A 17,571-nucleotide genomic window follows, 5' to 3' on the forward strand; every position below is an offset into this window, starting at 1 on the left:
ATTATATTACACAATATGAAAGTAATTTGCTCAATTTATAAAAGCAAGAATTATGTATAAACTTGCATTGAAAATAACTATTGTAAATTATTTTCTAACATGTTGTATAAACAAATGCATTTGCCAAGAGTATTAAGGGCAAATAAATGTGGTTTCAAGCATAACATCTATCTGTGATTTTTATTATGAGTCTAAATCCTCATTACAATCAAAATAAACATCAATGGTAGTTTCAGCCACAAATTTTAATTTAATATGGGAATGAAGCACAGTGACAGCCTTTCTGCAGACCTCAATGTTCAACAGACTATTCCAAGACTTGTCCTCAATTAGAAGCACAAAATTTGAGAACTTTACACTAAATTCTTCGAACCAAAAATCTTATAAGATCAAATATATAATATATGTTAAAAAGTGGATCAATTTCAGTCAGCATCTATATTAAAATTAGAATTGTATTTGATAGTTTCATTGATCATCAGGTACTACACCTAAAAACCAACCTTTAATAAACCATCATTGTGAATACTAAGTAATTCATGATGCTGCCAAGTAATATTACTATTACTTGGAAAGTAATACTAATATATATATATATATGGCAATAGTAAGAAATATTACTATTCATGAGAAAGGAGTAATTGTTTCAACACAACAGTCAACTCATTTTAATTTTAATAATAACCATAAAAATTTTCATTTATAGAAATACCTGGTTTATTTTCACGATCTGATACAAAGTAGTATTCATAAATGGTTGGAAAATTCAAATCTCCAAAAGGTGCTATTTTTACAATTATATGATAATCATTATTCCCTGCTCTAAATATTTCTACATTACCGCCTGGAAATTTTTCAACACTAAATTCAAATTTTGTGATTGCACCATGTTCTGGTTTAACTGAATCTAAAAACATTTGTTTTTATAAACTAATATAATCAAAAAATGTTATTTAAAAAAATAAATTATAAATAATAATAATTAAACAACAATTTTAATTAAAAAATATCAAATAACAATAATAATAATCTACATTTATTATTATAAATAAATATATATTTATGCATAATAAAACATATCACCTTCAGGAATAGGTAAATATGCTACTGTACAGGTAAAACGGGCTCCCCTATCATTTCCCTGTTTATATTAAGGGACACTGTGTGGCAAAACCATCAATGTAATATCATAGAATAAACAATTATAAAATATTAGATCTGATTAAAGTCCATAATTATTTAAAATATAAACGCAGAATGTTAGAAGTTTAAAAAAGGTTGGTAGGTTAGAAAATTTAAGGAGGGGAATGGATAGGATGAATGTGGATGTAGTAGGAATTAGTGAGGTTCAGTGGGAAGAGGAAAATGACTTTTTGTCAGGTGATTTTAGAATAATTAACTCAGCTTCAAATAGTGGGCAGGCAGGAGTAGGTTTCGTAATGAACAAGAAGATAGGGAAGAGAGTAGAGTATTTCAAAACGCATAGCGATAGAATCATTGTAATAAGGATAAAATCAAAACCTAAACCGACAACAACTGTTAACATCTATATGCCTATAAGCACCCATGATGATGATGATGATAAGGTAGAGTGTGCATACAAAGAAATTGATTGAAGCAATTGAACACATAAAAGGAGATGAAAATTTAATAATAGTTGGAGATTGGAATGCAAGCATTGGAAAAGGCAAGGAAGGAAATATAGTGGGTGGGTGAATACGGGCTGGGCAAAAGGAATCAAAGAGGGGACCGACTTAGAGTTTTGCACAAAGTATAATTTAGTAATTGCCAACACCCAGTTTAAAAATCATAATAGAAGAATATACACATGGAAAAAACCAGACGATACTGCAAGGTATCAGATAGGATTATATCATGTGGTTATGCATAGATTTAGAAATCAACTAGTTGACTGCAAAACTTACCCTGGAGCAGACATTGATAGTGACCATAATTTAGTGATAATAAAATATAGATTGGGGTTTAAAAACCTGAAGAAAAGGTGTCAGATGAATCGGTGGAATTTAGAGAAGCTTGAGGAAGAGAAGGTAAAGAAGATTTTTGAGGAGGACATCGCAAGAGGTCTGAGTAAAAAAGATAAGGTAGAAAATGCAAAAGAATGGGAAAATATTAAAAAGGAAATTCTTAAATCAGCAGAAGCAAACTTACGCGGAACAAAGAGAACTGGTAGAAAACCTTGGGTTTCAGACGATATATTGCAGCTGATGGATGAACGTAGAAAATATAAGAGTGCTAGTGATGAAGAAAGTAAAAGAATTCTTAATTGTCGATAGTTCCTTTTATATCGACAATTAAGAAATACTATAAACAGAAAGTGAAAACTAGTGAAAGAAGAGTGGATTAAAGAAAAGTGTTCAGAAGTGGAAAGAGAAATGAACATTGGTAAAATAGACGGAGCATATAGGAAGGGTGAAGGAAAATTTTGGGGTACGCAAATTAAAATCCAATAATGTGTTAAACAAAGATGGTACACAGATTTGTAATACGAAAGGTAAAGACAATAGGTGGGTGGGATATATTGAATTATGCGGAGGAAATGAACTAGAAAATGGTGTTATAGAGGAGGAAGAGTAAGTTGAAGAGGATGAAATGGGAGAAACAATACTGAGATCTGAATTTAAGAGAGCATTAAAAAATTTAAATGGCAGAAAGGCTCCTGGAATAGACAGAATACCTGTGTAATTACTGCACAGTGCAGGTGAGGAAGCGATTGATAGATTATACAAACTGGTGTAAAATATTTATGAAAAAGGGGAAGTTCCATCAGACTTAAAAAAAAGTGTTATAGTCATGATGCCAAAGAAAGCAGGAGCAGATAAATGTGAAGAATACAGAACAATTAGTTTAACTACTCATGCACCAAAAGTCTTAACTAGAATTCTAAACAGAAGAATTGAGAGGAGAGTGGAAGAAGTGTTAGGAGAAGACCAATTTGGTTTTAGGAAAAGTATACAGACAAGGGAAGCAATTTTAGGCCACAGATTAATAGTAGAAGGAAGATTAAAGAAAAACAAACTAACGTATTTGGCATTTATAGACCTAGAAAAGGCATTCGATAATGTAGACTGGAATAAAATGTTCAGCATTTTAAAAAAAATAACGTTCAAATACAGAGATAGAAGAACAATTGCTAACATTTACAGGAACCAAAAACAACAGTAATAATTGAAGAACATAAGAAAGAAGCCGTAATAAGAAAGGTAGTCAGAGAAGGATGTTCCCTATCCCCATTACTTTTCAATCTTTACATAACTTAGATTCAGAGTAACAATACAAGGTGAAAAGATGAAGATGCTACGATTTGCTGATGATATAGTAATTCTAGCTGAGAGTAAAAGGGATTTAGAAGAAGCAGTGAATGGCATGGATGAAGTCCTATGCAAGAAATGTCGCATGAAAATAAACAAGAACAAAACGAAAGTAATGAAATATAGTAGAAATAACAAAGATAGAACACTGAATGTGAAAATAGGAAGAGAAAAGATTATGGAGGTAGAGGAATTTTGTTATTTGGGAAGTAGAATTACTAAAGATGGATAAAGCAGGAACAATATAAAATGCCGAATAGCACAGGTGAAACGAGCCTTCAGTCAGAAATATATGTTTACATCAAAAATTAAATTAAATGTCAAAAAAATATTGTTGAAAGTATATGTTTGGAGCTTGCTTTATATGGAAGTGAAACTTGGACGATTTTCATACCTGAGAAGAAAAGATTAGAAGCTTTTGAAATGTGGTGCTATAGGAGAATGTTAAAAACCAGATGGGTGGATAAAGAAAGAAGCATTTGGAAAAATATAGCTAAAATAAGGGACAGACTTATAGGCCACATGCATCCTGGAATGTTGCTATAATATTGGAGGGACAGGTAGAAGGAGAAAATTGTGTAGGCAGGCAACATTTGGAATATGTAAAACAAATTGTTAGGTATGTAGGATGTAGGGGGTTATACAGAAATGAAACGACTAGCACTAGATAGGGAATCTTTGAGAGCTGCATCAAACCAGTCAAATGATTGAAGACAAAAAAAAAAACAAGTGAAAATACCAAATATAAAATTATTTTTGCAAATATTTACGTACTCATTGTGAATGGGGCACAGAATAGGTTTTCCTAATTTTCTAATCGATATTTAAAATTTCATTGATAGAGTAGCATAATTTTATCTTAATTAGTAAAACTATTTTTAAAACTATATAAAATGTATTAAAAATGACTGCCCTTTCACATAAGCCAGAGAATATTGGGTTCTATTCCATGAAAACAGTTGTGTTGTCTTTTTTTTAAGAGGTAAATATTGTTTTCCAACAATAAGTGACTTTTTTAGTAAAGAATATCTAAATATAAAACTAAAGGGTAAATATTAAACATGATCATTTACTGTCACCCATTTTTGTATTTTGACAGTGTTTAAAAGCATAACATTACAGTTTGATTTTGTTACAAATGAAATCAATTTGATCATTCATCCAAAAAGAATTTCCCTAACAAAAATCTTTTTGGTTTTTGTAAGGGAACAAAAAGTTTGCTTTGTGGGCAACAGGCATACTATTAGTGGTAATTATACTCATGTGATCTGTAGGTATTGTATTTACCAGAGAAAAAGGATTTGAAAAAAAATATTGAAACTTACATCATGATATGTAAAAAGGTTGAATATAATTTTTACAGGGGTAAATTTTACACCGAGTCACATTCCAGTCTTAATAAATTGAAGGCCCTGAAATTATTTGAAGTTCAATTCTTTCAGGATTCATTCGAATATTATTATTAATTATATAATAAAAATATTAAATAAATCTAATTTAATATTATATAATTATTTTAAGTTCAATACTTTTAAGCTTCATTCTTCAAATAAATATTTGAAGAAATCTGTTGTCATTCAGGTAATTTTAAAAATTCTCTGAATGACATCAGATTTGGTCTTTGCTCTCAGTGCATAGAAAGGCAATCAAGTCTGCTTTTTCACAATAGAATATTATTGCCTCTTCATAAAATTAAGTATATTGTGATTATTTTACCTGGGCCACTACAAAATTATACTCTTGTTTTATCTGATGATGAAAGACTAAACATATTTCCCAACTCACCTAATTTGCTGCCTTACATATTCACACACATCAAGCTTTTTTCTAAATTTATTGATTTGCCTGTGTGCACGCATGCGCACGTGTATGTGTGTGTGTAATATTTTTATTATACTTAATCAATACTATACATAAAAGTATTGTTAAATAATTTTGCTTCAGGTTGAATATTGAATATTTTAGCAATTTACCATATGTTATGGTTAATAATCAATGGTTTTCATATTTTCTTCAATAATTATTTTGAATCTTGTTATTGGAAATAAATATTAATATACAACTTTCAGAAAAAGGGTTATTATTTAAAGATATACACTAAGTAAAATGATAATACAGTATATACAAAATAATAATGATGTCACAATATAACAGGAAAATATAACAAGATATTGAACAATTTCCAATGTTGACAAAGATAATTGCACTTTTTGAGAATGTTTTACACAATGAAAGAAATGATTCATAACACACACACATTATTTCAACATAACGAGTTTTACAGTGAACAGAATTACTATTTTATTATTGGAAATGTTATGCACGCAACAAGCATCATCTACCTGAGATGAACAATGGTTTTTCTACACTAATGCTAATTACATATGAGGTCTGTAAATATAGTAATGAAACTGATTCAGAAAAATTTCAACAGTTTTCCCACTCTTCATAGCAGTGTTGGAACTCAGAAACCAGAATATCCTTTAGATATTCTACTGTAGATATTCTACTTTAGATATTTTTCTACTGTTCCAAAATTCTACTGTTACTAACTTTAAAAAAACACCTCAAAGGGACACCAACAGGAAAAAGTTGCAGGGACTCAAGTCTCTTGTCTTGGCTCTTGTCCCTGTCGTCAAGAATGCATACTTTTACAGAGCGCTCTATTGGAGTCTACATCAATCTTTTGTAGCTACACCGTTTACTACACTATGCTGTACACTACATGAAGTATTTATTTCTCTTGCCTGTTCTTGACTCCAGCAACAAGAACCATGGTTAGAGGCAATAAAACGTTTATGAAATATTTTCTTATTATTTTTTTCCAAAAAAAATTATGACATTCTTGTAAAAACTTTTTTTACAATACTTTTAAACAAAAAATCTTTATTAGTGATCATCATCATTAATTTTTTTTTTAACAACACAATTTTATTAAGAATAAACCGGTAAATACATTTAATAATCAAATTAGAAAAATTTCAATAATAATCATTATTTGGTTATCCATATAAACAATTTCAGAAACTCTAAAAGATTTTTAAACAAATTTTTTAAAGCTTAAAAAATACTTACATAAACTTTTACATAGATATTTTTTATAAATGTATTATATATTATAAAACAAAGTTTAAATTTTATTATTGTTAATATCATTAAAACTTAAAACACTTATAATTACATTTTGTTGAAAAATATTTATTTGGATGAAAATAAATCTAAACAATGCATCATAGTCAATTACATTTTATAAAGAAACAACTCGTTTTGGAAATTAACTTGAATAATTATTCTAATAAACAATTATATCATATACATGAAACTGTGTGCACTAAAATATATTTGTAAATTATTTGGGCATCATCATTAATAGCAGTTAACATAAAAAAATTGAAATTTTTGCAAGTGGTAAAACTGTCACAAACCAAAATCATTATTACACAATTTTCATTAAAATAAGTAGGCCTACATCATTCATTATAAAATCAAAATGTGAAAGTTAAATTGCGGTAGCTAAGAAAAATAATTGTAAATATATTATCATAATGCATCAAAACTGAATTTAATTTGTAAAACAATATTATTTTTCAGAGTATCTAAAACTCAAAAAATTCAAGGTTTAAATTTTAACTTAATCTATAAGATTAAGTTAAGAATATGAAAGAAATAAAAAAAATAAAAATACACAAAACATTAATTCAGATTTTTATGATAGTCATTGAAACACTCCAAGCACAGTCCGGGATTATTTTCACATTCACCACAGTAACTTATTACTAGTCTTGCTTTTTTATCAGCCTCTTTGCTGCTCATAGTTTTGAGTAATTTCGAATAACAACCAACATACATTTTCTGCCTTTTTCTTCTGGTGCCTTCAGGTCTGACAAATGTATGAATATGTCTTGGAGGAGTAGGTAGACATCATGTTGTTCTCCTGCAAGAAGGGTTGCCAGTGTTCGGCAAAATTCCATTACTGAAAGATAATTAGTTAAGTACATGAGTTTATAGATCAACCAAACATTGACAACAGCAGTTCCACGTAATAGTTCTAACATTACTTCTCGATACCACTTATTCGATTTCCTTAAAATACATTGAGGTTTTTTGATTGCTTCATTATTTCTATTCATTTTACCAGTTGGTTTTAGTGTTGTGTGGTATTTGAGATCAATTGTCAGCATCATCATAACCTGATGTTTATCCATCCACTTTTAATTTACCTTGCTAAGACCGAATATTTCCTCCTTTTCAATTTTCTTGTTTTAATATCATCCAGGATGCCCTTCCGATTAATTCTCAGTGTACCACAATAAATTATTGTTTAAGCATAAAGGTAATTAGCTAAATCTAAGCTAGAATAAAAATTATCAGCGTACAAATGACTACACTCTTATCTGAAAACAATTAACCAGATCTTTTACTACTAATGAGGTACTACTTTAATGCCATACTTGTGTGCTTACTTATGTACTGTTTAATCAATGGGTGTCCTCTGAAAGGAATCATAGTCTCACCAACAACTATATTCCTTCCAGGGGTGAAATATTTATGGAAATTTTTTAACATAAAATAAAATACTTTCTTGATTTTATGTAGTCTGTTTTTCGACTGCTCTGCATTATTTGAAAAATAAATCTGAGTAGTAGTAAAAGTCAATCCCGGACATGATGCTCATAGATTCATTTCTAAACATTTTATCTTTACTACAATATAAATCTACCGAAGGGAGTGGAACTAATCTCATTACCAAAATAACAGACAAAAACCTTTTTAATTCAACCTCATTAGTATCAGTCCTATTTTTTACGTGTGACTTAGGACTACATTTCCTGGCTAGTATTTCTGTAGTGTATCAGTTTGTTTCCGCAACTATTAATTGAAAAATATCGCTATCTATGAGCAAACTATAAATTTGGAGTGGATTATCAACTTCAATGGATTCCATACTATATTGTCCGTCTAAAGGAAAATCAAGAAAGTCAGGATTTGATACAACTATCTGCTGCCAATTATTTTGTGATTGAGTTCTTACAGACAGCGAATTGTCCGGCTGCTGCTGGTGACTTGCTGACGGCTGCGAATTAATACCTGTCTCTGAACTTACTAATGGCAACAAATCCGTTTTTGGCTCCTGCTGATCTGGCTCTGTTGAGCGAACTACTCGTTGATAGTTTTGTTTCCAAAACATTATTATCATTTTGACAAGTTTCATCTCTTTCCTCGCAGTCACTTTTATCACTAATGTCACTGCTAAATTCACTTTCAGGTTCATAATTCTGGCCATCATCAATACTAAATGGTTCACTTTCACTTTCAGTCAGGTTGCATCAAAGCTAATGTAACTTCTTTACTCATGAAGACATCTTATTTTATCTAAAGAACAAAACGACACCAACTAACTAGATCAATGGTTGTACACGAACTGAGGAGCAGCATTGCAACACCAATATTATTGATTGAACGATCTGACAAGAATCAATATGTCTGCATTCAATGATGCAAGACGTAAGAGCCATAAAATATGACTATATTTTATCATTTTATGATCATGTCTGCATGTTTTTGTTATTGACTCAGAGCAAGAACCGCTATAAACATATAACAAATTCATAACATAAACATAACAAATTATTATTCATAACATAATTTAATAATTAAATAATTAATAATTAATTTATTAATTTAATAATTATTCATAACATAAATTCGGGTCTTGGCACTACACACAAGAATATGTTATACAAAGAAACGGCTCTTGACACCAGGGTCAAGAACACAATCAATAAAATTAATTAATAATTAACACTATATGCCTGTTATTCTTTTGGAATACATGTAATGAGTAAGAAAAAACAAATAAAACAACCCTGCTTTTGATTAAGTTATATAAAAAATTACGCCTTTCACTAATAAATGAAATTTTCTTGACCTCAGGCCAAGAACCGTAAAAAACGTGTTAATTGAGAATGCAGTAAGACAAGGTTCATTGTCACATGATGCAGTATCCAGTTGTCTTTGATGGCTGATCTAACACAGGCAAATTTTTTCTGCAGTCTTTCAAGAATTTCTCAGTAAAAATATTGGTTTACAGTCTGTCCTGTAGGCAAAAACTCCTTATGGATAATGCCATTACTATCAAAGAAAAAATTAGCATAGTTTTGATTTGATTCAAGGTGCTCAATCGTGACAATGCACCTTGTCACACTACACTCTCAGTCAATGAGGTTTTGGCAAAGAAAAACATTTCTGTAGTTCCTGAACCACCTCATTCACCTGACTTGAGTCCCTCCAACTTTTTCCTGTTCCTGACTTAAAAAACAACTTAAAGGACACCATTTTGGAACAGTAGAAAACAAAAAAAAAGTAACAGACTATCTGAAGTATATTCCAGTTTCTGAGTTCCCAACGCCTGCTTGGCTTCCTAAGGGAACTATTTCAAAGATGATAAGAGTCCATGTATAACTGGATTATAAATAAAAGGTTTTTCTGAACCAGTCTCATTACTTTATTTACAGACCTCGTACATTCCACTGAATGATTGAAATCCTAATTTAGAATTTACTAGTCGTTTTAAATAATTATTGTCTTTTATAGGTACAGTAGCATCAGAAAAGAATGGTTTGAGATTTTCAATATTTCTTAACTTGGTATTCCCATTGGGATCCCAGACATGCATCAATGAATCGAAAAATTAATAGTACCCTTAATAAAAATCGACTTTTATTTCATTAAGCAACAACAAAAAATTAAGTCTGAAGTCTGGTTTCACCTAATATCAAAATCAGCTGGCATATAAATAAGTTACATAATGATGTCCAAAAACATACATCCAATACAACTGTACATTTTAAATGCTAAATTTTACAAATCTGTAATCTATAAAACAAATGAGAGAATTGTACAAGGTGTGTGAAAAAAGTAATGAGATTGGTAACACTGCGAGCGATCTGGCAACACTGAGGTCTACCGGTCTGTGCTAGACCGGTTTGTTCATCCCTTCCACATGCTCAGTACGAGTTTCAACTCCGTTCAGCCAACACATTATTTTTGACAGCGCCATCAGTGAAGTTGTGTTTTTGTTGTGAGTTACGAAAATGGAGCATCGGAATTTAGAGCAACGTTGTGCAATCAAGTTTTGTGTGAAACTTGGGGAATCCGTGAGTGTGACCTTTGAAAAGTTGAAAACAGGCCTATGGGGAACATTGCTTTTCAAGAGTCCTAACAAGTTTGCTGGAACAAATCATTTTTGGAAGGCCGAGAATACGTTGAAGATCACCCTCGCTCAGGGAGACCTGAGCGTCTTCAAAATCTGACGAAAACATTGAGCATGTGAGGGTTCTTGTGAGATCAGACCGTCATTTAACAATAAGGATGATGAGTGAACAGTTAAATTTAAACGCTTTCACCGTACATCAAATTTTGGACATATGAAAGGTTTGTGTGAAATCGGTGCCGAAAAACTTCACAACGGAAGAGAAGGACAATCGAAGAAACGTGTGCGTTGATCTTCTTGAGAGGATTGACAATGACCAAGAATTCTTCAATCATGTGATCACAGGTGATGAATCCTGGATATTTGAGTACGATCCTGAAACAAAGCGTCAAAGCAAAGAATATCACACTCTGTCATCTCCTCGACCGAAAAAATGCCGAATGAGCAAATCAAAGATCAAAACCATGTTGATTTGCTTTTTTGACAGTAGGGGTATCGTGCGTTCCTCTAGGACAAACTGTCAACCAAGTGTTTTACAAAAGTGTCCTTGAAAGGCTCTGGAAAAGAGTGATTCGCGTGAGACATTGCAGACAAGTGGATGCTTCATTATGACAATGCCCCGTGTCACACGGCCATTTCCATCGGGGAATTTTTACCTCAAAACGCATTCCCACGGTTCCTCAACCCCCCTATTCACCTGATTTGAGTCCTTATGACTTTTCCTTTCCCCGAAATTGAAACATGTCTTAAAAGGACATCATTTTGGAACTCTGGAGAACATTCAAAAGACTGTAATTGACCAGTTAAAAGCCCTACCAATTGAAGCTTTTCAGCGCTGCTACCAGGAGTGGGAACAACGACTTTGCCTGCCGGTGTATAGCTGCCCAAGGGAAATACTTTGAAGGGGATAATATTATTGTTTGAAAAAAATAACTTTGGCAAGTAAAAAGTCAGTCTCATTACTTTTCTCACACACCTTGTATTTGGACAGATTAATAAAAACATCATCAACAGACAACATTTTACCTTCAGCAATAATTTCAAAGTTATAAGAATTTGTTGCAGCAACCAAAGCCATTGTATTAATTATTAGATCATTTTCACGAGAGCTCATTATTTTTACCGTAGACAAATCGAATGGCTTTCCTTTTGCTAACAGTTTCCAGCGATAGATTTTTTTATCTTCTGATTTGTTGCTCTTTTTAACATCTGCTCTAAAACATGAATATTCATATGGGCTTGGCAGACCATAAGATCCTGGGCAATTGCAAAAACACCTGTAACAAAAAAGTAAGGTGTGTGAAACAGCAGAATTAATTATGTCGTCGTTGTATTAGTAGTAGTATTAGTAATAGTAGTAGTAGTACGTTATTATCCACAGTTATAACGGTAGAGGCATTCATAATGACAGGGCACTATGTCGACATAATTTTAAACACAAAACAACCACTGTTATATTTTATTACGTTGCATAAACAACTTTACATGACGACAAAGTTTTAGTTTTATTAAGAATGTAATAATATACATTTTTTAAGTTCTATTTCAAAAGTGCTGAATGCAATATATAAAAGAATTGTTGGTAAGTGGGTTTTTTAATTATTAATTATATAATCATACCAACAGACCATGTTTGATAAAATTATTAAAATAAATATATGTATAATTTTTGTAAAATATTATAGAGCATAGTTATTGAATATTAACGTTGAGTAATTTCTTTTATATGCATCATCAAGATTTACAGGAGATGCTTGTGAATCGGCCGCTTGAACATTCGTATGCACAGTCTTGAACTCTATAAGGTAATTGAATTAGGTATTGTTTTCACACAGATTTGAATACTAGATCGTGGATACCGGTGTAGTTGAATTAGGTAGAGTTGAATTTTTTTTTCTACCTTTAATCAAATGAAGCAACATTTTCCTTACGCATTTGTGTATACTAATTTTTTAAATTGTTTAATATAAAAAAACTTATTTTCTATTTAAAAATTAAAGTACGATTTGTAATCTACTTTTGATTTGAGGCGAGTTCAGGCCAGATAAATTATTATGGCTACATATATCAAAAATGTTTTTTGTAGTTTAACCATTACTTTCATAATGTAATTATGAAATGTAATTATGGTTTCTTACACATCATCACAAACGTTGTTAAACATAGTAAAGCCACAAAATCCATTTTATAAAACAAAAATTGATTTTATGGCTTTAATTTCTGTTTAATTATGAATTGAACATAGTTTTAGGTATAAAAAATGTTAATATACTATACCCGTGGTAGTTCTTTAGCTATGAACCAGGGTAGGTAAACAAATGTGTATTATAATGGTAATGGTGTAGGCATCACACCTCAATTAAAACATTAATTATCAGCATTATATAAGTTATATCAGTTACTTTAATGCATCATTCATTACTAATTTTAGACTATTTTTTAAATTTATTAGAGCATGTTAGTGTGCTAATTCAGGGCCTTTTTCGCACAGCCATTGTGTATTGTCTTTTATTTTAGTTAATTTTAGTTCTTATTTTACCTTAAAATATCTTCTCAAAAAATTAAAGTAATGTATTCTGAAGGACTTGAAATTATTTACTATCAGTTATGACAAACTGTGATGAAAATCAAGAAAATAAGCGTTTCAGAAACAAATAACTAATATGAAGTAAAGTATAGATTTCCCGTGGGATAATTCACTAAAAAAATTAATTAAGGAAATGAGGTATTAAATGGGAATAAATTTGAATTATTCTTACACAGGTAAACAAGTACACAGGTAAACAACACAAATAAAGGAGTTTTTACAAAAGTATGAAAAGTTTAGTTAGACGAAACGTGAGACGCATGACAAAATGATTGTCGTGTTCACATTAACTGCAAAGAATCAAATAGAATTTTAATACTGCGTGCTGGAAACAGAAATGAGTTCATACCATACGTCAGGCTTATATCAAGGAATGATTTTCTGAAAAACTGATACGATAAAACTTAACTACGCTCTGTTATCATAAGGCAAGAACAAATGAGACAAATGAGTTCCAACAAAAGGACGTTGCGTGCAGTAAAGAAAGCTTTACAGTTTCGTAGAAGCAAATAAACCAAAACAGACGCATTAAAAATTGATTCCATTTAAAGGTTTTTGACCGTACAGCTATTCGATCGTCCCCCATATAAATAAAAGTGACTAGTTTCATCTGTAAATAAAAGTGACTAGTTTTTTTTTTGGTAGCCAAAGTAGCAATACTCTAAAGTTACTGGTAAACTAATAAGTACTACTATTTTTAGTCTATTGATGCCATGTGAGACGTAAACAAAGTTTTCGTGAAAAGAGTTGTGCGTTACAAAAATTAGTGACACTAATTATGTGCAATCAAGATTTGTGTTGAATTCTGTGAGAAAGTTGCTGAAACCTTTTCAAAATTGAAAAGAGTGTATGGAGATGATACTCTGTCAAGAGCCCTAGTTTTTAGGAAGACCGGAGACTTTTTAGGAGGACTCGAAGACCGTTGTCAAAAGGTGACGATAATGTTTAGCGAATCAAGAGACTTGATATGATACGACCGGTCAGATTACCTGTCAGATTGATTGCAAAACAATTGAATTTGAACCATACCACAGTCCATCAATCAAATTTTGACAAACTAATAGGACATGAAAAAGGTTGTGCAAAATTGGTCCCAAAAAAAATCTCACTGTTGAACAGGAAAACAACAGGGTCGAAGTGTGTCACGATCTAGGGCGAATTGAAACTGATCCTGATTTTCTAGTAAATGTTATTATGAGTGATGAATCTTGAATATTTAAGTACGACTCAGAAACAAAACGGCAGAGCAAGGAGTGGCATACTTCAAACTCACCATGTCCCAAAAAAGCAAAAATGAACAAATCAAAATGGCGCTAATATTTACCAAGAAATTCTTGAAAAGACTGCAGAACAGATTTACCCACGTGAGACCAGCCATCAAAGACAACTGGATGCTGCATCATGACAATGCACCTGTCACACTGCACTCTCAATCAATGAGTTTTTGACAAAGAAATATGTTCCTGTAGTTCCTCAACCAGTTCATTCACCTGATTTCAGTCCCTGCAAATTTTTACTGTTGGAGAAAACGTTTAATGGACACAATTTTGGAACAGTAGAAAACATTAAAAAAAATGTAACCGACCATCTGAAGGACATTCCGGTTTCTGAGTTCCAACACTGCTAAGAAGAGTGGGAAAACCATTTGAAGTGTTGCATGGCTTCCCAAGGGAATTATTTCGAAGGTGGAGTCCATGTATAACTGGATTGTAAATAAAAGGTTTTTCTACCAGTTTCATTACTTTTTTACAGACCTCGTATGTGCAATCTAATTGCAGATGAATTGCCGAGGAAAAAATGATTACGAATAATGTGAACAGGAATCTGTAAACCCACCGCTAATGCAACTCACTGAAATGATACTTTGAATTAGTAAGAACTGACGACTGGATCACTAATGAAAATCATGTATAAAAACAACAAAACGGTATAGTATATTTAGTTTCCTCTTTGAATTGGCATGTAACACAGTTGTGATGATCAAAGTGACAGTACTGATGAACATGATAGCACGTTAACACACCCGAAACAGACTTTAAATCACTCCAACTTCTCAGTTCAATTGATACCGCCATAAATCTTTGTACATATTTTGTGTTGCTGTTTTTACACTATTGGATTTTTTCTGTTTAGTCACTGTAAACAACCTGAAAATATAACTTTATATTTTAATTTTATGAAAAAGAATAAATAAATTGAAAAACAGTATGCAATAAATAAAATTAATTTAATTTGACAAGTGCAATAAACCATCTTCAAATTTAAACTATCCAAACTCTACATTTGATTCTTACAATAAATTATATCACAATATTAAATATTGTATTATATTCTTTATAATAATTACAATAAACAAGTGAAATATTTTAATATAAGGGACAACTATGTGTATGAAAATTAATATGATTGCATACATAATTATACGGAGAAATTTTCAAATCATGTTAGAATGGCAGAAATGAAAGTGAGACTGAAATCTTGTATAAGAGACTCAAGAAAATTCTTGCAACCAAGAGGTGGATATAGAGAAAATAGAAATAAGTAATGTATTTCTAAAACTGATAGAAGGATGTCAAAGAATTTTAACAAAACATTCACTTACATGATGGGAACTTCAGGCACGGTCACGTTTTCGACTGCATGAATAGTTATTTGCGTACTGTGATTAGATATTCTTTTATCTTTTCTTTCACTTTTCACGTTCAGTGTAAAATTTATTTTTTCCCCACTCTTAAAAGTGATGCTAGGGGAATGTGTTTTATCTTTTATCAACAAAAACAACAATTAATTAGTATCAAATTAACTAATTTAATATTATATTAAACAAATTCATTAAAAATAAATATTACTATAATTATATGAACACACACACACACACACAAACGGTATTAAAAAGGAGAAACAAATAGTTAACAGTTAAAAAACAGTAGTTGCAAATCATGTGTCTTTCAACAAGATGCGTCTAGTACACATAATGAACAGGCTATAGGTTAGTTCTACTTCATTTTTATTAAAATGTTTGGCGTTATTACTGATCAATCATTTATAATTTATGCTTAGCAAAATGTAATATGGTGATGCCTTGCTCAAATCAAAGTTAAAATACACTGTGCAAATAAGTGCATTTAATTTTCACCATTTAATAGATTAATTTTCATACAAAACACTCTGTTAATTTTGTACAGATGTGTACTGTTATCATCATCTGAATAGATTTTCATGATCATTATTTTGTACTATGAACATCATCCTTAAGCTTGATTATTCATAACTTAGGCTTACTTATTATTTAGGCTTAATTATTTTAAACTTTTGGTTTGATTATTTATAACTCATAAATTATAATAAGTTATTTATTATATGTTTGTTGTGTTATAACTTCACAACAACACATTCTATTTGTTTCAGCTTATTAAGTGAAAAACAACTGGTTGTCTTTCTCTCTACTTCTATAAATTTAACTACTCCATAATATATTACTTTCAAAGATTTGACTTACCACAACCACAATAATCAAGAGTTAAAACTATTGTGGAATCAAAATTATTTACTTTTTTGAATTAATTACTTTTTTGTTGGTAGAGTATAATTTTGGCTAATTTGGATTATACATGTATAAATAAATACACAATACTACCAGAAAATATTTATAAATTAGATGGAGGGCTTTGGGGGCAGTCACTCACTTGTAGTGAGTGAATAATTGAGACAATTCATCAAATGTAATAGAAAAGTTTATTTTTTCAATTATTTTATCAATGTTACACACACATAATAATCATGGAAAAATTGGTTCAAAAAATAAAAATTGTTGCTAAGTTTTTTTACCCACAGAAATTGGTATAAAAAATAATTACAAAAATAAAATAAAAATAACTTAACTTACAAACTCATAAAATTTTTGAAAATTACAAAATTTACAATTTAAAAAATTAAAAACCTCTAAGTAAAAGAAATGAAAAATAATTATCAAAATAGTTTTTTTTAATGAAATTATCCTCCTTTTGTTTATTGAACAGCTGGTACATCTTCTAGTCTTACCTTGATGTGGTAAATGATCACCAACGTTAGCTACAAATTCTGGAAGGCTCCAAAGACCCCCAAAGTTTTCTTTTCCTACAGGTATCAGTTGTTCAGCTAATAGAACAAAAAATGTTATCAGTGGAACCTTTTTATGTTTCATTTCATTGAATAAGGTCCACAAATTTAAAACAGCTACAATCAATAATTTATAAAAAAACTTTCTTCTACCATTTTGTGGATTTTCTGTTCAAATTATATACAGCAACTTTCTGGTCCAAAAGATCTACTCCCCCCATTACTCTGTTGAAAAAAGCAATTCATTCAGGGCAGGCTACCTCAAGTTTATTTCCATCTTTTTGTTTAAGAGTTGACAATTAGTAATAACTACAATTTCCTTGCTACCCTGCCATCTAGCAGCT

General features: G+C 30.8%; 1 protein-coding gene across 1 annotated transcript in view; it reads right to left on the minus strand.

Moving 5' to 3' along the window:
* LOC142327952 (uncharacterized) overlaps positions 1–17,312 on the minus strand; it is a 77,749-nt gene extending 60,437 nt beyond the window's left edge. The window contains exons 1-4 of the mRNA XM_075371372.1: positions 17,171–17,312; positions 15,732–15,891; positions 11,569–11,819; positions 713–907 (exon numbers count right to left, since the gene is read on the minus strand). Of these exons, the coding sequence (XP_075227487.1) occupies positions 713–907; positions 11,569–11,819; positions 15,732–15,891; positions 17,171–17,312 (748 nt within the window). The remainder of the gene's footprint in view (positions 1–712; positions 908–11,568; positions 11,820–15,731; positions 15,892–17,170) is intronic.
* Between the last annotated feature and the right edge of the window lie 259 nt (positions 17,313–17,571).

Source organism: Lycorma delicatula, chromosome 7 (genome assembly GCF_047948215.1).
Source record: "Lycorma delicatula isolate Av1 chromosome 7, ASM4794821v1, whole genome shotgun sequence".
In the NCBI taxonomy this organism is placed as follows: domain Eukaryota; kingdom Metazoa; phylum Arthropoda; class Insecta; order Hemiptera; family Fulgoridae; genus Lycorma; species Lycorma delicatula.